Source organism: Mus musculus, chromosome 10 (assembly GCF_000001635.26).
Source record: "Mus musculus strain C57BL/6J chromosome 10, GRCm38.p6 C57BL/6J".
Lineage (NCBI taxonomy): Eukaryota > Metazoa > Chordata > Mammalia > Rodentia > Muridae > Mus > Mus musculus.
Window position 1 is genome coordinate 80,870,020 of NC_000076.6, and position 25,828 is coordinate 80,895,847.

The 25,828-nt window shown below is 52.6% G+C and overlaps 1 protein-coding gene across 5 annotated transcripts in view; it reads left to right on the forward strand.

Moving 5' to 3' along the window:
- Positions 1 to 1,097: 1,097 nt before the first annotated feature.
- Tmprss9 (transmembrane protease, serine 9) overlaps positions 1,098 to 25,828 on the forward strand; it is a 28,379-nt gene continuing 3,648 nt past the window's right edge. For 2 of the 5 annotated variants that reach the window (XM_006513842.2, XM_006513845.2), the window contains exons 1-15: positions 1,098 to 1,863; positions 9,766 to 9,944; positions 12,616 to 12,743; positions 13,700 to 13,767; positions 13,924 to 14,099; positions 15,129 to 15,170; positions 16,047 to 16,160; positions 17,365 to 17,536; positions 18,267 to 18,541; positions 19,311 to 19,447; positions 20,159 to 20,477; positions 22,138 to 22,309; positions 22,967 to 23,238; positions 24,272 to 24,408; positions 24,783 to 25,188. In XM_006513842.2, coding sequence (XP_006513905.2) covers positions 1,244 to 1,863; positions 9,766 to 9,944; positions 12,616 to 12,743; positions 13,700 to 13,767; positions 13,924 to 14,099; positions 15,129 to 15,170; positions 16,047 to 16,160; positions 17,365 to 17,536; positions 18,267 to 18,541; positions 19,311 to 19,447; positions 20,159 to 20,477; positions 22,138 to 22,309; positions 22,967 to 23,238; positions 24,272 to 24,408; positions 24,783 to 25,188 — 3,217 coding nt within the window. In that variant the 5' untranslated portion in view covers positions 1,098 to 1,243. Of the gene's footprint in view, positions 1,864 to 9,765; positions 9,945 to 12,615; positions 12,744 to 13,699; positions 13,768 to 13,923; positions 14,100 to 15,128; positions 15,171 to 16,046; positions 16,226 to 17,364; positions 17,537 to 18,266; positions 18,542 to 19,310; positions 19,448 to 20,158; positions 20,478 to 22,137; positions 22,310 to 22,966; positions 23,239 to 24,271; positions 24,409 to 24,782; positions 25,189 to 25,828 lie in introns of those variants that run through there. The other 3 variants (XM_006513843.2, XM_006513844.2, NM_001081688.2) reach the window with 3 other exon arrangements.

Consider the following 25,828-nt stretch of genomic DNA (forward strand, 5'->3'; position numbering starts at 1 on the left):
CCAGCACTCGTGAGGCAGAGGCAGGCAGATTTCTGAGTTTGAGGCTAGCCTGGTCTACAAAGTAAGTTCCAGGACAGCCAGAGCTACACAGAGAAACCCTGTCTCGAAAAAAAAAGAGTGTTTGCACATGACCAACTTCACAATAGCCCCTCCCTGCCCAATCTGTGACTCTGTGATCCCATTTCACTGTGGACTCACCCATCCATCCATCTACTCACCCACTCATTTATGAGTCCACTCAAGCATCTATCTATCCCTACTCACCCCTCCCCTAGGGAGCACCTGTGCCTCAGACACTCCTCCAGGACTGCAGAGGTATCCGGGGAACCACCTCTGTCCCAGGTGGCTCAGAGTCTGGTGAATTAGAATGAGACCCAGGTCTGGAGACTTGACCCACACAGGGGGTTCGAGGGGAACTTGACCCCCACACAGGAGGAGACGACCCCCACATGGGAGGTCTCGATCTAAATGGAGAGGCTGCTGTTAGGGCAAGCTGCCTGGAGGAGGTGGTCATTAGAGTCATTTAAGGGACCCAGGAGGTGTCTTTAAAGGCTGGGTGGACCCCAGCTAGAGAGGGATGGGGTCTGCAGCCTTGAGGGGAGCAGGACATGGGGGGTTTGCTCCTACTGGCAGGGTCTAGTGGGCTCTAAGAAGTCCAGGGCATCGGGGTCTAGAGTGAGGATGGAAGTATCAAGGTGGCATCATGTCCCTGTGAACTGAGCTGACACCTCCCTGCAGATCATAGCCTTGGATATGATGGGGGTCTCTGGAGGGTTCTGCCTGGCACAACTCAGCTCCCATGCCATGGGTTCATCATAAGCCTTTCCCTGTGCGCACAGCTGGACCTCTGCAGGCAGCAGGTGACATGAGTGCAGTATTTGAGGCAGGGGCTTAGCTGGGGGGTCAAGTGAAGCATAGGCCAGAGGACACCACCCAGGTGAGGCTTCAGGAATGCCCCTGCTCCAGTCCTGTCCATGGCTCCTCATGGCTTGCAGACATTCTCCCCAAATAAGAAGGCAGAAACACGCTTCCACCAATCGGTGTAGGAAATAGCCCTGGACGGGGGGGGGGGGGGGGGGGGGGCGGGGAGGGGGGAGACGCTCAATGGTGAAAGTGCATGCACATCATCAGTCCAAAGAGCAGAGTTCACATCCCAGGCCCGGTGCCAAAGCTGGGTGGACATGGCTGCCCTCCTGTAATTCCAGCCTGGAAGGGAATCCCAGAGCAAACAGACCAGAGATAGATGGGTGGAGAGGTGGAGACACAGCTCAGGGTTGAGTGTCTTGCTGCTCTTGCAGAGGACCTGAGTTCAGTTCCCAGCACCCATGTTGGTAAGCTCACAACTGCATGTAGCCCCAACTCTAGGGGAATTAGATACCTCTGGCCCACTGTGGTTGTTGACACACACACACACACACACACACACACACACACACACACACACACACACAGAGCTCAATCCTTTTACCTAAAGAGGACCCTGGAATCCTCTGGCTTTGTCCTGTTTCACCTCCTCCTGCCTCAGCTGCCAGCAGAATCGCCCTTATGTGAAGCCCAGGCAGCCCACCCAGCTCATCAGGGATCCACCGTGGTGGGCAGACCCCGACTTGATCCCAGGTTCCCTCTCTACAGGTGTGGACACCGCCCACTGCCACCCCAACCCTGGCTCCAGTTAATGGGGCAGGTCCCTGACCTCAAGACAAGGTGGTTTGGGGTGTGTGGCCACTTGAGAGGGTGGTACCCAGCCCAGGTTACTCCTACCTGTGGGAAGCCCCGCCCCTCCCTCCAGGCACAGCTCAGCTCTGGCTCCCCGGTGTCCCTGAAGCTCTGTGAAGCTCTGCTCTGCTGGAAGGCTGGAACTTGGTGAGCCGGGGATCCCCTCTGGGCTCAAATTTCCCTTGGGAAGACGGAGTATGCAGTTCACAAAACTCTGGGGTGTGCGGGTGCACTGTCGGGGATTCAGACTAAGTGAAGGGCTGGAAGGCTCGGGTATCCTGGGAGCTGCCCCTGGGGCAGAGTGGGAACAGCCAGGGCTGAGTAAATGGATGAGAACAGGTGTCTCAGTTGGGGTGTACAGATATGGCTCAGTAGAGAATAGGGGACCCTGCCCACCCAAACCTTCCCCATCCCCACGTCAGTTTTCCAATCTCTTCCCCTACAATAGTTAATTACTAGGTGTCTCAGAGGCTTCCCAGTGGGTTCGGGGGAAACCAAGACCTTCCAGTCAATGGGGGACTGGATGTAGCAGCGCACGCCTTTAATCCCGGCACTCTGGAGGCAGAGGCAGGAAGATCTCTGAGTTTCAGGCCAGCCTGGGTGACAGTGAGTTCTTGTCTCAAGAGAGTAGAGGGCCAGTGTGTGTGTTTGGGAAGGGTCAGGGGCATTCAAGGAGGTTATGGTCACAGGGTGTGACATTAAGGGGGTCCTATGTGCCCTCAGAAGGGGCTCTCATGCGTTTTTTTTTTTTTTAATGTGTAATGGGACTGTACATGGACAGTGGCCGTTTGGGGTCAGTGGTTTACACTGTATCTGCTCAGAACTCACTAGTGGCACCCATGGGTGAGTCCTGACAAAGGCTGTGTTCTCTCTCCGGCCCTGGGTGGCTGGACTCACCTCTATCTGTGCTCATGGCTGACCTGGCCTTGCCGGACTCCAAGGGAGAGCGGCTGAGAGGACTCGGGCCAGGTGTTTGATAGGTGCTGGTCACCTCCTTGTGCTCTCCACGTGCCACACGCCACCCGAGCTGGAGCCTGCCCTTGCTGCCCTGTCCTGTGGCTCAGACTGGCTGTGTTGTGCATCTGTGGTCAGGGATAGCAGGGCACAGTCGTGTGGGTCTCTAGTGGCTGTGTGTGATGGAATGGTGGTGAAGTGTGATTGTGTCAAGGCTGGAGAAAGGCAGCATTCCTGGTCTCCCTTAGTGTCCCCACTGAGCTGAGCACAGGATATAGGGCTACATGTCCTAGTGTGGTGACGCACGGAGGACACCCTTGTGTCTCCAGCCATAGCATGGAAATTTGCTGGGTGCTGGGGGTGGGGGCAGGGGGAGGGGCTTGTGTGCACTTTCCAATGACGGGAAGTACTCCGGGCTACCGGGTTTCGTCTACGTCTGACCCACTTGTTCCTCTCAGGAGCCAGAGCAGGGGACTCTGGTGTCCAACACTATGATTCTGAGGCCAGGTAGGGCTGCTGTGACTGTTAGTGTAGGGAGGGGGACAGAGAGAGAGAGAGAGAGAGAGAGAGAGAGAGAGAGAGAGAGAGAGAGAGAGAGAGAGAGAAACATACATATACATAGAGATACAGAGAGACATCAAGACAGATAGGGATAGATAGACATACAGACAGACAAAAATAGAGACAATAAGGCATAGAGAGATACAGAGACACATAGGGACAGGGAGACAGATAGAGCGGACATAGGGGTGACAGTCATCGAGTCCCCGGTGTGTTTAGACCCCTTGTGAGCACATTCCCTGAGCTGTCTTCCATTTCTGAGTCTCTAGCTTTGACACAGCCTCCCCCCACCCCACCCCACCGTGTTTCTCAGCTGCCTGTGTCTCCCACGCCATCATTGGCTTCTCTTTCTTCCTGGCACATTGTAGTCCTGACAGAACTCCAGAGGTCACATCAATGGTTTTCTTCCAAACATCTCTTCCCTTGTAAGGCTAACAAAAACCGGCAGAGACAAAAAGAGAGATAGAAAAGGAGCGAGCTTACTGAGTTTCTTTTACACTTGCTGAGTGATTTACTTCATGATTGGAGCCAGGATGGGACGGGTGGGGGTGGGGGAGCTGAGGAGAAAGGATGGGGCAGAATGGGAGTGCTGGTGGCCTGGCTTGTCACCCAGCCGCTCAAGGAGCTCAGGAGGAGAGGAACTGGGCGTTCAAGGCCCACCTGGGCTAGTGTGAGTTTTAGCTCAAAGTAAAAATTTAAAACAGGGCACAAAGTGTGTGCAAAGAACCTGCCTAGAATCCCCCAATGAGGGACCTGGAGCATGAATTAGGCCAGACTTCCACAACTGCCAGGCCCCGCAGACTGCAGCGTTAGGACACTGGAGTGCTGGGGTGACTGCTTGGTGGCTCTCACTCCTAGGAGCATCTGATGTCTTAGTGACTAAGTTACTACCTTCTATCTCGTCTCGGGCTACTTGCCTGGCACTTGCTCTACTCTATGCAGAGCTGACACTGCCAATGGTGAGGGTGGTGTGGAGCACAAGCTGGCCAGAAACTGAGACTCCCCTGGAATGCCCAAGAGGCTGGAAACACAAGTCGCTGTGCATGCCGAGTTCACCGGCACCACACTGCCCACAGCCCTCCAGCTTCACGCATCTGAGGAAGCCCCAATTCACTTCTGAGCCCCGGTAACAGATACAGTTAGATGAAGAAAAGTTCAAGCAGCTGTCCTGGCTCAGAGGTTCAGGCTGGAATGACTCGGATGATCCTGTCGATGAATAGCGTGCCGCCTTGCTGTCCCTCGATGAAGTGACAGCTCAGACATGAGCCCAGGCTGGCCTCCTGTGGCTGGCTGAGGATGACCATTCATTTAGCCATAGCCTCTCTGACTTCCAAGTGCTGGGAAGACAGGTGTGTGCCATCCCATGGTTTGTGCGGTGCTGGGAATGAAACCTAGGCCTTCTTGTGTGCTAGGCTAGCATGGTACTGTGAGCCATGAGTTTTATACAGTCCTGCTGTTCTCAAACTCATGAGACTCGTGCCTCAGTCTCCTGGGCCTCTTCTGCTTCCCAGAGGATGCTGGGATATAGTGGAATGTGTCACTGCTCAGATACCAATCCAACTACTTGTAACTTAGCTCTGGTTAGGGCTGGAGAGATGGCTCAGAGGTTAAGAACACTGACTGCTCTTCCCAAGGTCCTGAGTTCATTTCCCAGCAACCACATGGTGGCTCACAACCACCGGTAATGAGACCTGACACCCTCTTCTGGTGTGTCTGAAGACAGTGATGGTATATTCACATACACAAAATAAATAAGAATCTTTAAAAAACAAAACAAAACCAAAAAAACTTAGCTCTAATTAGCTGTGGTCTAGACCTCAGAGAGGAACCTTCTCGAAGCTTTTTGTGGCCAGTTTTGGACTGTCAGAGAGCAGATTCCCTCAGCTCCTGATTTGTGGGTCAGTGTGTCTGGGATGTTCCCACATCTCTCTCAAGCAGCCCATACTTTAGCCCTTCTGGGGCTTTGTTAACCTGAGCCAGGGACACTCTGGCTCAAGGTTACCTCTGAAAGGTAATGGCGTCGTCCTTCTTCATTTCTATCAATCGGCTATCTTCCTGCCCACTCTGTGCCTCATTTGCTGCCACCTCCAGTCCCCAGAAAGCAATGAGACTAAAAACCCATTCTAGGAATTGTTTTTGTCGCCTGAGATTATCAGCTTGGAGAATCTTCCAGAACCTTCTCTCTGGCACTGATCTCTGAAGTCTAAATATCCACTTGTCAGAGAAGAACTGTCTCCAAGGGACCAGAGACACAAAGTGACATTCTGGCCATAGGCAGGGGGGTGTTGGTGGCCCTCGGCTCTGTCAAATCCACTTATGTTATGTGTACATGTATGTCCGTAAGCATGTGTGCAGGTCAAGGGAAGCTCTGGGTACTTGGCCATCTCCTAGGGATGGAGTCCTGGTTGTCAGACAACATTTTTCTCCTGAGCTTTCTGTCTGACCCCAATATCTGCTTATGTTTTAAGGCAAGGCCTCATTTAACTAAGTCAGCCTGCACTTGACTCACAGTAATCCTCCTGCCTTTGTCTCCCAAGTGTTGAGATGACAGATGTGGCCACCATGTCTCTCTACCTTCAACTCTGTGTGTGTATAACATGTGTGTCCAGGCACTGGTACTCATGTGTGTGGAGGCCGGGGGTTGACCTTAAGTGTTTTCTTCAGTTGCTCGATGCCTTATTTTGTTATAAAAAGTCGAGTATCTATTTTGGGGATGGGGAGGGTTGTGCCTGTGGAGACCACAGCAGATGTTGGGCCTTGGAGTGTGGGAGTCACTGGCAGCCGTAAGCTGCCTAACTTGGATGCACAAAAACTAAAGAAAGTTCTTTGCCAGAACAGCCATCGTGGGGGGTGGGGGGAAGGGGAGGGCTGGAGGGATGGCTCAGCGATTAGAGCACTGGCTGCTCTTCCAGAGGTCTTGAGTTCAATTCCAAGCAATACACACTTGGTTCATGACTGTCTGCAGTGGGATCTGATGCCCTCTTCTGGTAGGCAGGTGTACAGCAGACAGAGCACTCGCTTATGTTAAATAATACTTGACTCCTGTCTCCCACCCCTTCACTTTGGTTTTTAAAACTAGGATCCCTCAGCCTGGTGGGAGCTTGGCGCACACCTTTAATCCCAGCACTCTGGAGGCAGAGGCAGGTGGATCCCTGAGTTTGAGGCCAGTCTGGTCTACAGATCGAGTTCTAAAGACAATCAAGGGCGTCGCAGAGAAACCCTGTCTCAACAACAAAAGCCACTTTATGCCAAGTGTGGTAGATTACACCTGTGCTCACTGAAGTCCAGAGACTGAGGCAGGGGAAGCACAAACTCCAGACTGCTTTAGGCTACACACCTACTGTCTGCAAAACAAACAAACAAACAAACAAAGAACAAAAAATAAAAAACCTCCAAGTTGAACCAGACCCTTCTCTGCTCCATTCCCAGTGGGGGCGGGGCTGTTCCCTCTCAGCCTCAGGGAGGCACCAAACTCCCAGCTCCCAGGCCTTGGCTCTGGGCCCCTCCTCCCTCTTCCAAGGCAGCTCCATTCTCCTGCCTCATTCTGGGGATGTCGTGGTGAAAGAGAGACCCTGAGGGACCAGGGTGGCTCCCTCCTCAGAGTCATCAGCCCAGGGCCATGAGATGACATAATCTTGGACTCTGGGGACTGGGGCACAGTCAGATTCAGAGGTCATGGTTGTCCCCTCGACCCCAGATTCCTGCAAAATACCATTCAAGGGCCCACAAGGGGAGAGGCTGGCACAGGCTTCTGACTTCTAGGTTCAGAGAGAGGTGGTGGTGGTGGTGGTGGGGTCCTGGCTCCCTCTGTGCCAGGCCTCCCATCTTCTGGGACTCCATTTCCATGCCCTCTGAGAAGCCCCAGCCAACATTGGCCAGAGCAGCCATGTGTCTGTCGGGGCTTCACTGAGAGCCTGAGGCCCAGGGTCACCTTGGGTGGGTGGCTGCTCTGGCTCTCAGTACTCTGACCTCCCTTGCTTGGCCATCGATAGCGATAGCGCTCCTGGCACTGTGAGCACAGGGTTTTTCTGGATGGAAACAAGCTAGGTGTGTCCCACAGCGGGGTGACTGCAGGCTGCATGGCTCCTGGACCTCAGGTCACCTTCTGTACCACCTCTGGTGTTCAGCCTCTGGTGCCTGGGAGTCTGGCCCTGGCCCCCTCCCTCTCTCTCTCCCTTCCCTTCTTCCCTCCCTTCTTTTCTCCCTTCCTTCCTTTCTAAAATTGCTTTGTATTTTGGGATAGGGTCTCATGTAGCCCAGGCTAGCTTCAAATTTAATTTCTAGCTGAGGATGACTTAGAACTTCCAATCCTCCTGCCTCTGCCTCTGAAGTGCTAGGATTAAGGATGTGTGGCGCCATGCCTGGCTTTGACATTTTTATTTTCTTTGGTTCTATATTTACTTACTTGTATGTATTTATGGGGAAGTGTCCCACTGAGGCTGTGTGGTCAGAGGCCAACTTATGGAAGCTGGATCTCCTGCCATTTGGGTCTCAGGGGTCAAACTCAGGCCACCAGGCTCCCTCACCCACTGAGCCTTTCTAGGCTTGGTCTTAATTTTTCAATTTATTTATTTATTTTTTAATTTTTAAGATTTATTTTTTTATGTGTATGAGTGTTTTGCCTGCATACATGCCTGTGTGCCATGTGTGTGCCTGATGCCCAAGGAGGGCATCAGATCCCTTGGAACTGGAGTCACAGGTCGTTGTTGGTGCCAGGAACTGAACCAGGGCAGCTGCAAGAGCAGCCAGTGTTCTAACTGCTGAGCCGTCTCTGCAGTCCATCCCTAATAACACCTGTTTTGTTTGTTTGTTTTGTGACTGAGTTTCTCTGTCATCCAGAGGACCAGGCTGGCCTCAAACTCAGAGATCCGCCTGCCTCTGTGGTGTGGGCCACCACCTCCCAGCTCTATAACAACCTTTAGATATGGTGTCCACGCACATTGTTCAGTGGCGTTTTGCTCGCTGCTCTGTGAGGATCCCTTGTTCCTTGCAGCAGCTGTAGGCTCAGAACTTAGCTGGTGTTCCACATCAGGCAGAGAAAGCTACCATTTTATACTCATAGCTCCTTCAGTGCCCGACCTGCTCACTCAGTGTTTCCTGGGGAGATGTGTGCAGCCACCACTTCACTGAAGACAGGGCACCGACCTCAGACCACAGAACTGATCCTATAGACTGAGCTCAGGCAACCTGTGAGTTCACTGAGTGTGGGTGACTTAGAGGCAGTTTGGGGTTTCCTGATGCCTGACTTAGTCCCCTCTCCCTACCATTATGAATCATGGGAGTTTCAGGAAGTCTGTGAGTCTCAGGGAGCCTTCCCTCAGGAGGAAGTGCCTCCATTGAGAGGACACTGCTAGACAGCCCCTGTGTCACCAATGCACAGAAGTGCTGAACGTATGCCATGTTTACCCCCAACAAACCCTACTTACAGACCAAGTGTCAGGGTAGACTTGGTCTCCCAAAGCCAGGATCCTGGTCCCCTGTTGAGGATCAGAGCTGACCAGGAAGTAGTCTGTGTTCCATGGCCTGCATCTACCTCCTCCCCATTTTTGGCTACAATGTCTCACTTGGCAGTCCAGCCTTGCCTGGAACTCATAGAAATCCCCCTGCCTCAGCTTCCTGGATGCTGGGATGACAGGTGTGTGCTACCATGCTTGGTTCTGGTGAAGCAGTTCTTGGTAGCCTGGTCTCCCCAGCTCAGGTCTCCCGAGGTTCACAGAGTTGCATCAGCCCCTTTTCAGGGCTCTGTGTCTGTGGGCAAGGCAGCTCTGCAGTAATTACTGTGGGAAGGGCTGAATGGCATGGCATGCTTAGCACTCACTAAGAGCAAGTCCTCAGGGAAGGGATGAGCAAGGGGTGTGTGTGAGCACAGTAATGCGTGTGTGCTCGTGTGTGCATGCCTGTGTGCACACACACATGTGCATGTGTATATGTGTTATGCACACACATATCCACATGTGTGCATGCATGTGTGTATGTGCACGTATATGTATGTGTGCGCATGTGTGTATGCATATGTGTGCATGAATGTGTGTGGGTGTGTTTGCATGTGTGTGGTCGCCTGTGTGTGCATCTGTGTGTACATCTGTGTGTATGTGGACTGTCACGGAGGTCTCCCCTGCAGCCCGAGGCCGAGAGCTCACTGGTCAGAGCTGCAGCATGGCTCCTGTCTCTCACTTCAGTGATGATTTGGGGATATGGTTGCGTCTCACCCAGAATCTCTGTAGCTTAAGTGATGTCATAGTGGGGCCACTGACCTGTCCCCTCTGCTGTGCATGGCGGTCACAAGGGTCTGAGTGGCCATTTCAGGCAGATCAAGTCTCCTTAAGGATGGGACAAATTGGCTTGGCCTCAGCCTTGGGATACCAGGATTAGCAAAGGGTGCACTTGGGTCCACATGGGTGTCAGGGAATGCTGGGTGCATGCCTGTCACCCCTGCACTCTGGAAGTGGAGTCAGTTGATCAGGAGTCCAGGGCCAAGTGTGGCTGAATGTCAGATAAATCCTTTGTCCATTTTTTGTTCTTTTTCTCTTGCAGGTGTCTAGCTGGAGCTTACCTTTGCCGAGCCATGGAGCCCACTGCACCAGACTTACAACTTGTGCCAGAGGTGACAAAGGCTGTCTCTGTATCTGCTCCAGACCCTGGCCCTTGTCGAACGGCTGTCATCGCAGTGGTGGGCATCAGCATGGCCATCGTGACCCTGGGAGTCCTTTCAGGTAAGTGGCAGGAAGAAGGCCTGGGTCCTCGGATGCAAAAGGACATCCCAAGTGTCAAAGGGCTGACCTTCCAGCCAGATCCAGCAGTGGCAAGGACAGGCTCTGGGGTCCAAGAATATGCTGGGTATGCAGGAAGTGTTTGCAATGACAAGAAGGAGCGGGTGGGCGGGCAGTCCTGTGGTCGAATGGGGAGGGAACAGATATGTCAGTTTTGACAGCTTAAGGCAGCAGGAGGGTCAGGCAGGACTACAGGGGTGTGGCTTAGGAGAGGCTGGGCTCATGCCTGTTAGCATGGTGATACAGTGATAATGGGTACAAACTGGGGAACTTGTGTGGAAAAAATTTAATTGGCCAGGCAGTTGTGGCATACACCCTTTGATCTCTGTGAGTTTGAGGCCAACCTGGTCTACAGATAAAGTCTAGGACAGCCAGAGCTGCACAGAGAAACCCTGTATTGATAAAAGATAACAGAATACATTGATAATTGTCCTACAGTCCCCAACTGTACTAATATGTATTAAGCTTTTCTGGACGGGCTAGGTTACTGCAGTCTGATGTGGCTGAATGCTGCCCCCTAGTGGCTGTGCCTGTCACGTGCAGTAGCATTCTCATCTCCCCTCGTGCTCTACCCCTTTGAGGGTTTCCTGTCAGTCCAAGTGGCACACAAACCTTTGCGATCATTTTTGAGGGATTTTCCTGGTTTTTGAGAAAGAGAAGGGTCTGACGTAGCCCGTGCTAGCCTCAAACTCTCACTGCTAAGGATAACTTTAAACTCATGGTCTCTGTCTCATTCTCCGAAGTGCTGGGACTAGAGATGTGCACCACCATGCCACCACCCAGGGCCAATGCCTGCAGGGAGTGCTCTACCCACTGAGCGATACAGCCCATTGGGATGATCCCTCTACCCATGAATCCACAAATCCATCCCGACGGATGGCTAAGACTCAGCACCCACACACTATCCGTTTGCTTCTGTTGTGTTATTTTGTTTTTTGTTGTTGTTGTTGGTGGTGGTTTTATTGTTTTGTTTTGTTTTGTTTTTTGTTTTTTTGAGACAGTTTCTCTGTGTAGCTCTGACTGTCCTGAAACTTGCTCTGTAGATCAGGCTAGCCTCCAACTCAGAGATCTGTGTACCTCTGCCCCCTAGGGGCTGGGATTAAAGGCGTGTACCACCACTGTCTGGCAGATTTTGTTTTTTAAATTTTATTTCTGGGGCTAAGAGATGGCTCAGAGGGTAAGATCACTGCACTTTCAGAGGTCTTGAGTTCAATTCCTAGCCCCCACATGATGGCTCAAACCTTCTATAATGCAGGAAGAATGCTGTATTCATAATACATAAGTAAATCTTTTTTTATTACGTATTTTCCTCAATTACATTTCCAATGCTATCCCAAAAGTCTCCCACACCCTCCCCCCCACTCCTCTATCCAATAAATCTTTTTTTAAAAAAATTTATTTCTGTGTATGAGCTTTTTACTTGCATGTATGCCTGTGCGGCGCATGCATGCAGTACCCACGGCCGCCGGCAGAGGGTGCAAGGCACACTGGACCTGCTATTATAGGCGGTTGTGAGCTATATTGGTGCTGGAACCAAGTCAGGCTCCAAATGCCTGAACTGTCTCTCCACCCCCTAATTTACTTGCTAAGGGTAAAAGGCTCTCGTGTTGCTCTTTTTTTTTTTTTGGTTTTCCGAGACAGGGTTTCTCTGTGTAACCCTGGCTGTCGGGAACTCACTCTGTAGACCAGTTTGGCCTCGAACTCAGAAATCCGCCTGCCTCTGCCTCCCAAGTGTTGGGATTAAAGGCGTGCGCCATCACTGCCCGGCCGTGTTGGTCTTAAATACCCTGACACCACAGTGTCCGTGTGGCAGCTTCCTGAGTGGAGGAAACTGAAGAGTCAGAAACTCCCTTTAGGAGAAGTGGTGGCACAGGCAGGGCCAGCTGGGGCGGGACGGTTGTAAAATCCAAGTCACCACAGCCTACAGAGCAAACCTGCTTCAAAAGAATGAAAAGAAGAGAGGCTGGGAGATGGCTCAGCCCCCACACAGGGACTACCTCGCCAGACACCAGGGTCTCCATCCCCACACAAGAAAAAGCCAGGTGCAGTAATGGATGCTTGTCATCTCAGAGTCAAGGACACAGGGGCTCCTCAGGTTCCCTGGCTGGTCCTAGTGGAATTGGTGCTGAATTGGTGAGCCGCTGTGTTCAATGAGAGACCCTGGCTCAAACACATGATGGAGAGAGAGGGAGAGGGGCCGGGGTGGGGTGGGGAGTCGATTTGATGACCTGACGTTCACATGTGTCACAAACTGTCAAAGAAGGCATGCCAGCCTGGAATGTGGCCTCTGGATAAATTGTACAAAGGTTCTGGTGTCTGCCAGCTTACTCTGTCCTCTGCAGGAGTCACTGCCCCATCCTAGGAAGGAGGTTGGGACACTGTAAGACCTCCTGAGGGACTGTGACCTGTGATGTCACTGACTCAAGTCAAGGAAGCTGACTTTGGGGACAGCCCATGTCACTTTATACTGTCTCTGGGAGTCCTCAGGACAGCCTTCAGCAGAGACTCAATGCTGCTCCACCTGGGGAGTCAGGTCCTGTGTGTATGGAGGCTCGGCAGGTGAGCCCCAAGCCCACAGTGGGGCTGTCTCACCAGGCACCCGTCTTGTCCGCAGCCTTCTTCTCCGCACAGGGCGCCCACGTGGAGCACATAGCAGAGCTACATGGGATCCGTTTCACCAGTTCTTTGCAGCAGGAGAACTCTGACTTCTACCGCCTACTCACGCATGCTCTGCAGACACTGGCAAGTACAGCTGGGGCCTGGAGGCAGGGTCAGCTTGGTAGACTCTGGGGGAGGGGAGGTCGGTCTGTGGGGTGAACGGGGAGACGCTGTGCTCTGCATCCACCTACTAAACAGACGTGATATTTTTATCATGGAGTCTATTCTGTGTTGGTTTCTTACTGAGCACAATGTCCCAAGGTTCCTGCATGCTGGGGACATGTCAGAGACCCCACCTGTTCACAGCTGCATGCTGGTTCAGTGTTGGAATGGATCATGTGTTGTGGATCATTCTTTTATCCACCCACTCATCCATCTATCCATCCACCACCCACCCACCCACCCACCCATCTCCCCATCCATCCACCCACCCACACCTATTCCCCCATCCCCCATCTATCCATCTCTATGGTCATGCAGCTGCTCCTACCTCTCAGTAGCTCTGACTAGTGCACATGTTAATGTGCAACTCTCCCAACAACCCTTCATCTCCCAGACCTGTTTGAGATGTTGCTTTAAGTCTCTGTGGTTGGGCTAGAGAGATGGCTCAGCAGTTAAGAACACTGCCTGTTCTTCCAGTGGTCCTGAGTTCAAATCCTAGCAACCACATGGTGGCTCACAACCATCTATAGGGGGATCTGATGCCCTCTTCAGGAAGCAGATGTATATGCAGCAGAGCACTCATACGTTAAATAAATAATATTAATATATATATATTTTAAAGTCTCTGTGGTTATAGCTTGGAAGCAGCATATATTCTTATATTCTTTTCCACAGCTGAGTAATATTCCATTCCTTTATTCCTTTCCACTGCTCAGTTCCATTTCGTTACATGCCTCGATTGCACCGTGTTTGTTAATCTATTGACAGAAGAGTGTTTCACGTGACCAACTTCACAATGCCCTCCCTGCCTGATCTCTGGCTGTGGTCCTGTTTGTTTCTCTGTGGTTATAGCATCGTTGCTCTCATTTCTGTTGCAGTTTGTGAGTAGTTTCCAGAAAACAGAGTTAGAGTCGAGCTGCGCAGGCTGCACCGTGCTTAGTTACAGGTGAGCTGGGACCTCTGTGAGGGTGTAGCAGCTATGGTAGACATTGTGGAGATGCCAGAAGCATATAGATAATTCTAGAACCTTCCAGAAGTATCTGGAAGATTCCCAGCTGTGAGCTTGCCCTCCACCCTCAAGACCCTCCCCTCTTGCATGTAGGGATGGCAATTCCACTGTGATTGTACATTTCCGGCTACACTTTCTGCTCCGAGCCCTCCAGCCCCTGAGCCTGAAGCAGGAAGCAGACATCTTGCAGAAAGGAATCCAGGCAAGGCTGCAGGAACAAGGTCTTTCCCTGGCTGCCTATGGCACCATCGTGTCAGTCGAGCTGACAGGTAGGTGGGTGGCTGTTGGGAGCGGTGCGTAGCTCAGATTGCATAGAGCTTCAAATTTTAAAAGCTCTTCACCTCTGATGGCAGGAGGGAGATACACAGGCTCACACGCCCTCTTCTGTGGGGTACATGTCTTATTCATACATTTAAGGACTATTTTGTCCATGGTTCCAGACATCCTGGGTTCACTGTGGTCCCAAAGACAAATCAGAAAATACCAGAACTAAACGAGTCACACATTCTAGGTTGGACCTGCTCTGCAGAGTGTGATATAATTCAAGGAGCCTGGGGCTAGAGAGGGCTCCGGGTGGTTAGATCTCTGACTGCTCTTGGAGATATCCTGGGCTCCGTTCCCAACATCCTCATCGCTGCCCTCAGTCTCTGTTGCTCCACTTCCAGGGGATCCTATGCCCTCTTGGATATGCACACACATGCAAAACACCCCCACACATAAATTAATTTTAAAATATCTAGCTGGGTAGTGGTGGCACACACCTTTAATCCCATTACTCAGGAGACAGAGGCAGGGAGATCTCTGTGAATTCGAGGTCAGCCTGGTCTACAGAGTGAGTCCTAGTATAGCAGGCTGATCAGAGAAACTGTCTCAAAAATATTAATTAATTAATTAATTAATTAATTCTGCCTAAGCCATCTGAGTCTGCCCTGCTGAGGCTGTGAGCCACTCCTGTGTGTAACTTCTCACGGATCACTGTTTCAGTCCATCTTCTATAAAATTCCTCGGTGGCAAGCATGTTCCTGCTTTGACAGTGGCTGCCAGCCTCAGGTGGCTCTTAAGCTCTGTCCTCTCACCAGCCAAGTTGAAGACAGGGCTCAAGTGTTGGTGGCTCTGCCATGGCCTGCAGCAGATGTCCTGAAGAGCCAGCACTCAATGCAGTTGACCTTGTAGGGAGAGGGAGGCCTCCTCATGCTGCCCAGGCTGACCTCAGGTTCACAATCCCCCTGCCTCAGCCTCAGTGACAGGCACGACCCACTGCTCGTCTCTCACTTGGCTTTGTCTCACTTCTGCTTCAGGAAGGTGTGAAGGTCCGGTGACTGAGAGGGACTTAAAGTCAGGTAGGACTGGCCTGGGCCTCAGCTCAGCTTCCTGGAATGTCCCCTCAGCTCCTCTCTGGCAAACATAGGTGCAGCTCCTGTGGGCCTCTGGCCTCCCTGGGACAATAACACAGGAGTCGTGGGCGCCGCAGCAGGATGTGCTAATGGGTAGTTTATCCAAGTCAGGGTCTCACTATGTAGCCTAGGCTGGCCTCAAACTCAGAGCTCTACCTACCTCTGCCTCCTGAGGGCTGGGGTTAAAGGTGTGCGCTTCCATTCCCAGTCACTGCTTATTTTTATGTTTTTCTCTGTCACTCCTCTGTTACTGTGACAAGACACCTGATTCAGGGAACTTAAGGGAGGGAGGGCTTATCTTGGCCACAGTTCTGATGTCCATCACATCGGGGAGGGTGTGGCAGCAGGAGGCAGGGTCCTCAGTCAGGAAGCAGAGAGAAGTGACCACTGGAGCTCCGATGTCCTCTCAGCCGAGCAGAGGCTTGTCTTCATACTGTTTCCAGATCCCACCAAGTAGGCCATTAAGATCAGCCATCACAGAAGGCAACGTGGAGTCTATTGTAAAAACAAAACCTTTAATCCCCACAACTGGGAGGCGGGCACAGGTGGAGGTCTGTGAAGTCAAGGCCAGCCTAGTCTGTAAAGTGGGTTTCAGACCATCCAAGACTACATAGAGAGACCCTGGCTCTCACACACGTACACACTCACACAGTCACTCACGTCTCACACACGTCCGTGTTGTCTAGCCCCGTCTTTGTCTCCAGAGAGAAGCAAAGAGCTTGAAGACATTCTTACACTGTGCGGTTACCTAAAGGGCCGCCATAGGTCGCTGCCTCTGCAAGGAAGAGATCCTGGGCCCTCAGCTTGGTTCTCTGTTCCCAGGCCACTGCCCCGGGAATGTCTTCTCCTGTCAGAATGGTCAGTGCGTGAGCAAAGAGAACCCGGAGTGTGATGACAGAGTGGACTGCTCCGACGAGTCTGATGAGGCTCAGTGCGGTCAGTGTCTGTGTGGCCTGGGCGCTCAGCGAACGTGGCTCACAAGCTGGGAGGCGGAAAGGGAGGTGTGTGAGGCTGCCTGGGGGGGGGGAGCAGAGGGGGGTTACTCCTCAGAGAAAGCAGGGGTGGGAGCCTAGAGCTCGATGTTGCCAGGAACAGGATTGCTCAGATCAAGACGTGAAGAAAAGCCGGGCAGTGGTGGCACACGCCTTTAATCCCAGCACTTGGGAGGCAGAGGCAGGCAGATTTCTGAGTTCGAGGCCAGCCTGGTCTACAGAGTGAGTTCCAGGACAGCCAGGGCTATACAGAGAAACCCTGTCTCAAAAACACACACACACACACACAAAAAAAAAAGTGAAGAAAATACCGTGGTATTTTATCACATATTGTGATAATCAATGTTTCTAGTATTCTCAGCCTGCACAATGAGGCAGCACAGGAGGAGGGGCAGGGGGGGGGCCTGCTTTGAGCTATTTAGGAGGAAGCCCTGTATTTTAGCTCCCAGTCCCTTGTGAGAAGGTAGGACAGGAACTCAAGCCAAGGATGGAAGTAGGCTGGGCTCACTTCCTCCCAGTCTCACTACAGCCCAGGATCTCCAGTCTAGGGGTTGACACCACTCATGGTGGGCTTGGCCCTCCATTAGGAATCATTACTAATCAAGAAAGTGCCCCCCAGGGTTTAGTGAGGTGGGAGTGTCAGGCAAGCGCTCAGGAGCTGAGGCAGGAAAATCATGAGTTCCAGGCCAGCTTGGATTGGAATAAGAATCTGTTTTAAAAGAATAAACAGGGGCTGGTGAGGTGGCTCAGTGGGTAAGAGCACCCGACTGTTCTTCCGAAGGTCCAGAGTTCAAATCCCAGCAACCACATGGTGGCTCACAACCATCCGTAACAATATCTGACTCCCTCTTCTGGTGTGTCTGAAGACAGCTACAGTGTACTTACATATAATAATAAATAAACCTTTAAAAAAAAAAAGAATAAACAAATAGGTCACCCGATTTTGGGGCTCTGGCACCTGGCCTGAACACCTGACACTGACTAATGTGTGTGATCTTGGATGTCTGATCCCTGAGGCTGAGTGGGACTTCAAGAAGGTTGGGCAAGCCCCAAATAACAAGTGGGGGAATGCCTTGAACCTGGGGCCAAAAGATAAGTGACGACTGCTCCTGGGTCACTGTCTTGGCTGGTGATCCTGTGTCTTGCAGACTGCGGCTGGCAGCCTGCCTGGAGGTCAGCTGGCAGGATCGTGGGAGGAGTGGAGGCGGCTCCCGGGGAGTTCCCCTGGCAGGTCAGTCTTCGAGAGAATCACGAACACTTCTGTGGCGCCACCATCATCGGTGCCAGGTGGCTGGTGTCTGCTGCCCACTGCTTCAACGAGTGAGTCCCACCTGGCCGTGGCTGCCAGCCCTGCTGCTCGGCACAACCCACCTGTGTTTCCCTGTAACCCCTCCTTCCTTTTTCCAAAGTCCACTCTTTATTCTCCCCCTCTCCCCTTGGTTTATTTAATTACATCTATGAATGTTTTGCTTGCATGTCTGTTGATGCACCATATGCATGCCTGACTCCTATAGAGAATGGAAGTGGGCTTTGAGTCCCCTGGAACTGGAGATGGTTGTGACCCATATTGTATGTGGGTGCTGAGACTCAAACCTAGCATCTCTCTCTCTCTCTCTCTCTCTCTCTCTCTCTCTCTCTCTCTCTCTCTCTCTCTCTCTCTCTCTCTCTCTGGTTTTTCGAGACAGGGTTCCTCTGTGTAGCCCTGGCTGTCCTGGAACTCACTCTGTAGAACAGGCTGGCCTCGAACTCAGAGATCTGCCTGTCTCTGCTTCCCAAGTACTGGGATTAAAGGCGTGCACCACCACTGCCCAGCCCTGCTCAGCTTTTATTTAGCATCTGTATGTGCCATAATATGTGTGCTTGTGTGTGTGTGTGTGTGTGTGTGTGTGTGCAGGACAACTTGCAGATCTCTCCTTCCACCATGTGTGTCCCTGGAATTGAACTCAGACAGGCCGGCTTGACCACAAGAGTCTGTTCGCATCCTTTACTGTTTTAAGTTATGGACTCGTCGGAGCTCCTCGTTAAGTCGCACCCCCTCGGGCCTCCCCAGATTCCAGGACCCTGCGCAGTGGGCCGCCCAGGCGGGCAGTGTGCACCTGAGCGGGTCAGAGGCCAGCGCTGTGCGCACACGCGTGCTCCGCATAGCCAAGCATCCTGCCTATGATGCGGACACAGCGGACTTCGACGTGGCGGTGCTGGAGCTGGCGCGCCCGCTGCCCTTCGGACGCTATGTGCAGCCTGCCTGCCTCCCCGCGGCCACGCACGTCTTCCCGCCGGGCAAGAAGTGTCTGATCTCGGGCTGGGGTTACCTGAAAGAGGACTTCCGTAAGCCCGCCGCGTGCATCTCCCCCCCCCCCCCCCACTCCTGAGACCTTCTAGCCCTGAGGCAATGGGACCTCCTCCCTCCGAGCTCATAATCTGGGGGTCTGAGGCAGGGGATAAGTCCAGGGACCTTGGGAATACCTGTTCTCCAAAACTAAAAACAGGGCTAGGGGCGTGGTCATGATGGAGCCCTGGCCTAGAATCCCCAGGTAAGGGGCTGGGGGGACGTGGCCAGGGTGGAGTTTTTAGCTAACAAGTGGGTTCCATACCTCCGGTAAAGAAAAAATAAGAAATTCTGTAAAGCTAAAGGTGGTGGTATACAACTATCATCCCCAAATTTAAGACCAGAAGATCAGGAGGATCCAAGGTCATCTTTAGCTATAAAGTGAGTTCGAGGCCAGCCTGGGCTATAAGAGACCCTGTCTCAGAAAACAATAAAAGCCTATAATCACAAGGCAGCGGGTGGCAAAAGTGTCTCATTTGGAGCTGAGCTGCTGGGCTGGAGAGTGAGTTCACCCTCCCGGCAAGTCAGGGTTGGGGCCTGAGCGGTGACAAGAGAAGCTGATCCGGTCTAGCATGTATGGGGAGAAGAGATGAGGAGTGAAGGCTTGCTGCCTGTTAGTGCCTAAGTAGATGTGGATGTTGGGGTGAGGGTCAGGTGGACCCAGCATCCTGAGAACCAGAAGAGGAGATGGTTTTTAGTCTCCTGGCTCAAAGTGGCTGCTGGGGGTCCGGCGCTCTCACCTGCTTTTCTCTGTTGCCCTGTGGGCAGTGGTGAAGCCAGAGGTCCTTCAGAAAGCCACGGTGGAATTGCTGGACCAGAGCCTGTGTTCCAGCCTGTACGGCCACTCGCTCACCGACAGGATGGTGTGTGCCGGCTACCTGGACGGGAAGGTAGACTCCTGCCAGGTGGGCTGCCAGGGTGAAACAGTTACCCTCTGTCCCCTCCCTCTGGAGAACAAGCAAATGCATGCTAAGTGGAACCAACCAGCACTCCGGAGGTGGAAACAGGAGAGTCAGGAGTTCAAGGGTGTGAGGCCCCGTCTCAAAAGGAAAACAAGCCAAAAGTATCGGCACTGAGCTCGTTGTAGTTGACTGCATTTTATAAACGAAGTCACCGCATAGTTTTATTTTGTTTTATTGGTTTTTCCAGACAGAGTTCTCTGTGTAGCCCTGGCTGCCCTAGACTGTATCTCTCAGTAAACCGGATTGGCCTTGAACTCACAGAGATCTTCTTGCCTCTGCCTCCCGAGTGCTGGGGCAGGAGGGGTGGCTCAGGGGTTAAGAGTTTTGGGGGATCCGATGCCTTCTGGTCTCTGAGGGCACCCGGCGCAAAAGTGGTGCACTGACAATAAACACAGACTAAATATTCACCACATAAATATCTCAATAAATAATTACACAAAGGTATGCGGCTCCTGGCACGAGTGCTAATGACATCACATTCGCTATCCTCGCTCTTGCTGTGCTCCTACCCGGGAGCCATTCTATCGACCTCTGTCTGCCTCTGTCCACAGAATCCATGAACGCTCGTGGACAGAGGATTCAGCCCCGGCTCTGGGTTGTCTCTGCCTCGGAGAGGCCTCACCCCCAAGCTGAGAGAGTGCCTTTGTTTTCCAGGGGGACTCCGGGGGACCCCTGGTCTGCGAGGAGCCTTCAGGAAGGTTCTTCCTGGCTGGTATCGTGAGCTGGGGAATCGGCTGCGCAGAAGCGCGGCGCCCAGGGGTCTACACCCGAGTCACCAGGCTGCGGGATTGGATCTTGGAGGTGACCAGCGCTGCTGACATGCCTGTGGTCCCCACCGCGACTCCAGCGCCCGCCACCCCCAGCACTCCCTGGCCTACCAGCCCTGAGAGCTGGGCGCCCAACACCTTTGCCAAACCCACCGCTGCCCCCAGCCCTGTGCCACTGCACCCCAGCACTACGGCCAAGCCACAAGGTATTGCGGATTTTGGGCAGGTGTCCCCTCCCGGACGGGTCAGATTAGGCCAGCCTCTCCTCAGCACTAATGGCAAGGAGACTAATGATCGATTACTGAGGTCTGTCACGAAGCACTCGGTGGAAAAGAGATTGCTAATAGATTCTTCATCCACATCTGTCTCATTGGCTCCTGAGGGAGTCAGCAAGCACTCTATTGACTATTAATGCCTGCCATGCAACACTGGCTGAAGAGGGGCATCTAAATGAAATCCTTATATGCTCAGTGTGGGGTTGGTAATCAATTGTCAATATCTGTCTGGAAAGACCTAGAGGAATTGGTGATTGACTATATGTTTGGGAGAGGGGGATGTTGGGCTCGTTGTAGCCCTAGCGGTGGTCCTTTAACTCTTTGTGTAGACCAGGCTGACCTCGAACTCACAGACATCTGCCTGTTTTTGCCTGGGATTAAAGGCGTGTTCCACCAGGCCTGGCTGTGATTAACTGTTGCTGTCTGCCTTAACACTGTGGGAGACTAACAGCTGATTACTGATTTCGTCTGGTGGGGGGAGATGGAGGGAGAGGGCAAATGCCCAAGGACAACTTGCAGGAATTGGTTTTCTCCTTCCACCACTGGCTTTCAGGGAATTAAACTCAGCTTATCGGGTTTGATGGTTAGTGCCTCTATCTGTAAGTCTGTAAGTGGAGGATTGGTGATTGATTGCCAGTGTCTGCCTGCCTTGACTCCTCATTGAGAAGTTGGTGATTGATTATTGGTGTCTGCCATGAAAGAGCATGATGGGAGATCAGCAGGTTTATTATTGGCATCTGTCTTGACATTTGGTGGGAAATTGGTAACTGCTTATTGATATCTGCCATGAAGCAATCAACAGGGGATTAGCAATTTATTACTGATGTTTGCCATGAGCACACACATCTGTTTCAGGTTGGACATTCTCCAGGTCTTTGGGAGGACATTTTTATTAAGTTTTTAAATATTTATTTTATATTTTATGTGCATTAGTGTCTGCCTTCATGTGTGTCTGTTGGATCTTGGAATTACAGATGGTTGTGAGCTGCCATGTGGGTGCTGGGAATTGAACCCGGGTTCTCTGGAAGAGCAGGCAGTGCTCTTAATTGTTGAGCCATATCTCCAGCCCCAATTTTTATTTTATTTTTTAAAACAATTTTTTTTTCACTATGAGGCCTGGATGGAACACAGCTCATTATGTAGACCAAGTTAGCTTTGAACTCACAGAGATCCTCCTGCCCCAGCCTCCCAGGGGCTGGGATTAAAGGCCACCACTGCTGGCTTCATTGAAAGTATAATGTAGGTGCGTGGGAAATGAGACAGCACAAGACAGCACAGTTAGAGTGACCGCAGGGTCAGCAGGAAGTTCCATGTGCCTGTGGGAGCTGGGTGACCAAGTCTCTGCTGTGACCAGCATAGTCCTGCCGGCACCATCCCTGCTCCTGCACACCTCTGTGTTTTATCAGCCTTGAATCTCTTGAGGTTTTGTGTAAGTTGTGATGCCTGGTGTACCTGAGGCAAGGGCCCTGCCACACCCTGCCCAGGCTGTGACATCCCAATTGCTCAGTATGTAGGTTACCCTAGGCCCAGAATGGGTGAACCCAGAGTAGATGATGACCCCCTCCACCCCCTCTCTCCTCTCCCCTGGCAGAGTGTGGGGCCAGACCCGCCATGGACAAGCCCACTCGGATTGTGGGCGGGATCAGCGCCGTGTCTGGGGAGGTGCCCTGGCAGGCCAGCCTGAAGGAAGGACCCAGACATTTCTGCGGAGCCACCGTGGTGGGTGACCGCTGGCTGCTGTCTGCCGCCCACTGTTTCAACCAGTAAGGCCTCCCAAGAGCCCTGATAGCAGTCCCTCACTGCATGCAGCAGGCACCAACTAGCTAGTGTGGTGCTTTCCTGTCAGTCGGGGCTCAAAATTGACAAACCAAACCAAGCAAGACAATAAACAGGAAGCACTTATTGTTCGCTGAATGCACATACAATGGGGGTCGCCCAGAACCACAATCGCTCTGGCTCTGGCTGCTCCTCGCTCTGGCTCTGGCTCTAGCTCTGGCTCTAGCTCTGGCTCTGGCTCTAGCTCTGGCTCTAGCTCTGGCTCTAGCTCTGGCTCTGGCTCTGGCTCTAGCTCTGGCTCTAGCTCTGGCTCTAGCTCTAGCTCTGGCTCTAGCTCTGGCTCTAGCTCTAGCTCTGGCTCTGGCTCTAGCTCTGGCTCTGGCTCTGGCTCTAGCTCTGGCTCTAGCTCTGGCTCTAGCTCTGGCTCTGGCTCTGGCTCTAGCTCTGGCTCTGGCTCTTCTAGCTCTGGCGCCCTGGCGCTCTGGCGCTGGCTGGACAGCAAGGGGATTCTGACCTACAACATTGAAAAAGTTGCTAGGGTCTCGGTCAGAGTGTCAAAAGCAAAGTCCCAAGGGTGCATGCACTCTGCGGCAGGGCCTTTTCCGGGGGTGCGGGTGGGAGTGCCTGAGGTCCTGTCTCTGCAGCACCAAAGTGGAGCAGGTGCAGGCGCACCTGGGCACCGTGTCCCTGCTGGGTGTCGGCGGGAGCCCCGTGAAACTGGGGCTCCGAAGGGTGGCCCTGCATCCCCGCTACAACCCAGGAATCCTGGACTTTGACGTGGCCCTGCTGGAGTTAGCCCAGCCATTGGTCTTCAACAAGTACATCCAACCGGTTTGTCTGCCCCTGGCCATCCACAAGTTCCCAGTCGGCCGGAAGTGTATGATCTCAGGCTGGGGCAACATGCAGGAGGGAAATGGTGAGCAGGTCCCAGGGAGGGAATGACTATTTTATCTCCAGGGCCTGGCCTGGGAGGGATGCGGCTTGGCTTCCCTCAGCTGGGTCCTAAACTACTCATTCCTCTGTGCCAACCTGACAGCCTAATCCTAAGTGCCACTCCACGTCTCCTAGGGTCTACAGATGGGCCCTTATGTGTGTGTATAAATAAAGTTTTATCAGCACAAGGGCCATACATTCATACGTCCACGGCTGCAAAAAACGTCTGTGCTGACCCAGTAGCCTTTAGTTTCACAGACCTGAGCCACCAGCCTCTTGCTATGCCAGAGATCACATGGAGCCCACTGACTGGGTATAAACCAGGCTTTATTGCCATACAGGCCCTGCACATCCATTCACTAACAGGATATCTTATCCCTGGCTTTTCTTTTACATGGCTGAATAGGTTATCTAGACTATATAGCTGAAAATCTTTATGCCCTAGTGTAGTGGTTCTCAACCTTCCTAATGCTGTGACAGCCCTTTAATAAAGTTCATGTTGTGGGGACCCCCAACCACAGAGTTATTTTGTTGCTACTTCATAACTATAATTTTGCTGCCGATAGGAATTGTAATGTAGTATCTGATATTCAGGATCTCTGACATGTGACCCCAAAGGGGTTAGCCAGTAACATTCTAGTCATTTATGGACAACTTTGTCAAAATGGGAATGGTGCCTACACCACTAAAGAGGCAGGAGCATCCTAGATTTAAGGCCAGCCTGGGCTACATAGTGAAACCCTTTAAAAAATGCAAGAATTGGGGTGTGCTGAGCACTTGGTTCGTATGTGCAAAGGTCCTGGGTTCCACTCCAGTCCCACAAGGAGAAATGAAATTCCTGTGAAAGCTAGGTGTGGGGGCACACACCTTTTATCAGCATCAGAGAGGCAGAGGCAGGAGGATCTCGGTGAGTTCCAGGACAGCCAGAGCTACACAGTGAGACCATGTCTTAAACAAGTCAGAAATTCATGTGGGCTCTGCCTGCTGGCCCTGCATGATGACCTCTTTCCTGGCAGCCACCAAGCCTGACATCTTGCAGAAGGCGTCCGTGGGCATCATAGAGCAGAAGATGTGTGGAGCCCTGTACAACTTCTCCCTCACTGACCGCATGCTCTGTGCTGGCTTCCTGGAGGGCAGAGTTGACTCCTGCCAGGTGGGTGCCATAGGGATGCCCCTGCCCCATTCCTACCTGGGCTCCATCCCCGGTACCGAAAAAGGGAAAACAAGAATGTTTGATGGCCGAGCAGTGGTGGCACACACCTTTAATCCCAGCACTTGGGAGGGAGACACAGGTAAATCTCTGAGTTTGAGGCCAGCCCGGTCTACAGAGTGAGTTCCAGGACAGCCAGGGATACACAGAGACACCCTGTCTTAGAAAAAAAAAATGATGAAGGATCAGAGAAGGAAAGGAATCTGCCGAAGGTCACACAGCCAAGCTTGAATGTGAAATCTGATGTCTAATGGGAGTGGAACCTTTTTATTCCTTGGATGGGTGTCCCACAAAGGCCTGTTGGTATCCTCCTGCAGGGTGATTCTGGTGGCCCCTTGGCATGTGAAGAGACACCTGGTGTCTTTTACCTGGCTGGCATCGTGAGCTGGGGCATTGGCTGTGCCCAGGCTAAGAAGCCTGGCGTATATGCACGAATCACACGCCTCAAGGACTGGATCCTGAAAGCGATGTCCTCAGACCCCAGCTCCATGGCTCGCCCCCACACCTCCAGCACACGGCTCATCCCTAGTGAGCCCCCCAAAACCACAGCTGCTGGCCTCATTATCCCAGAGGCCACCACCAGCAGACTTGCTACCCCCAGGGCCACCATCAGAGTGACCACTAGACCACTCAACACAACACTGTCTGCCAGGAGTACCACCACCAGGGGACAGACAGCAGCCCCAAGTGCACCGGGCACCACCATACACTCTCACCTGCCAGGTATGGTAACTCGGGCTGGGACTCCAGCCGGTCCCTCTCATGGCACGATGGTGCTGAAGACACACCATCCAGAGCTGGAGTCTGATGTCTGGGTCTTGTGGCAGCCTGCCCAGCCTGCAGAAGGCACTCTGCCCATGGTGCTGTCTGTGCCTGTGTGCTGACATCTTCTGTCCATTTATTTGTGTGTGCACACGTGTGCATGCAGAGGCCAGAGGAGGGCCTCCATATCCCACTCCACCAAGAATGTGAACACTGTCCTCTGTCACACTCCACGGTGCTCCTCCGAGGCAAGGCTCCTCATTGTACCTGCAGCCTCTGCAGCAGCTGGCAAGTCCCAGCCAGCCTCCTGCCTTTGCCGCCATCCGTGCTGGGGTCAAAGGCTTGCACACAACCATGCCCACTGACCCATCTCTCCAGCTTCTGTTTCTTTTAGTATTGTCAAGTTCCTCCTGGACTAGGACCTACTCAGTTGCTGAGGCTGACCTTGAACTCCTGTTCCTCTTGATGGCTGGGCCTAAAGGCAAACACATGTCACCTCAGCTACTTGACAGGAGCATCACAAGTTCAAGGCCAGCCTGGGCTGTGAGGGGCTTTCAGGGCTATTGTGATAAACTTAGTGAGAGGGCCTCTAACCAGCAAA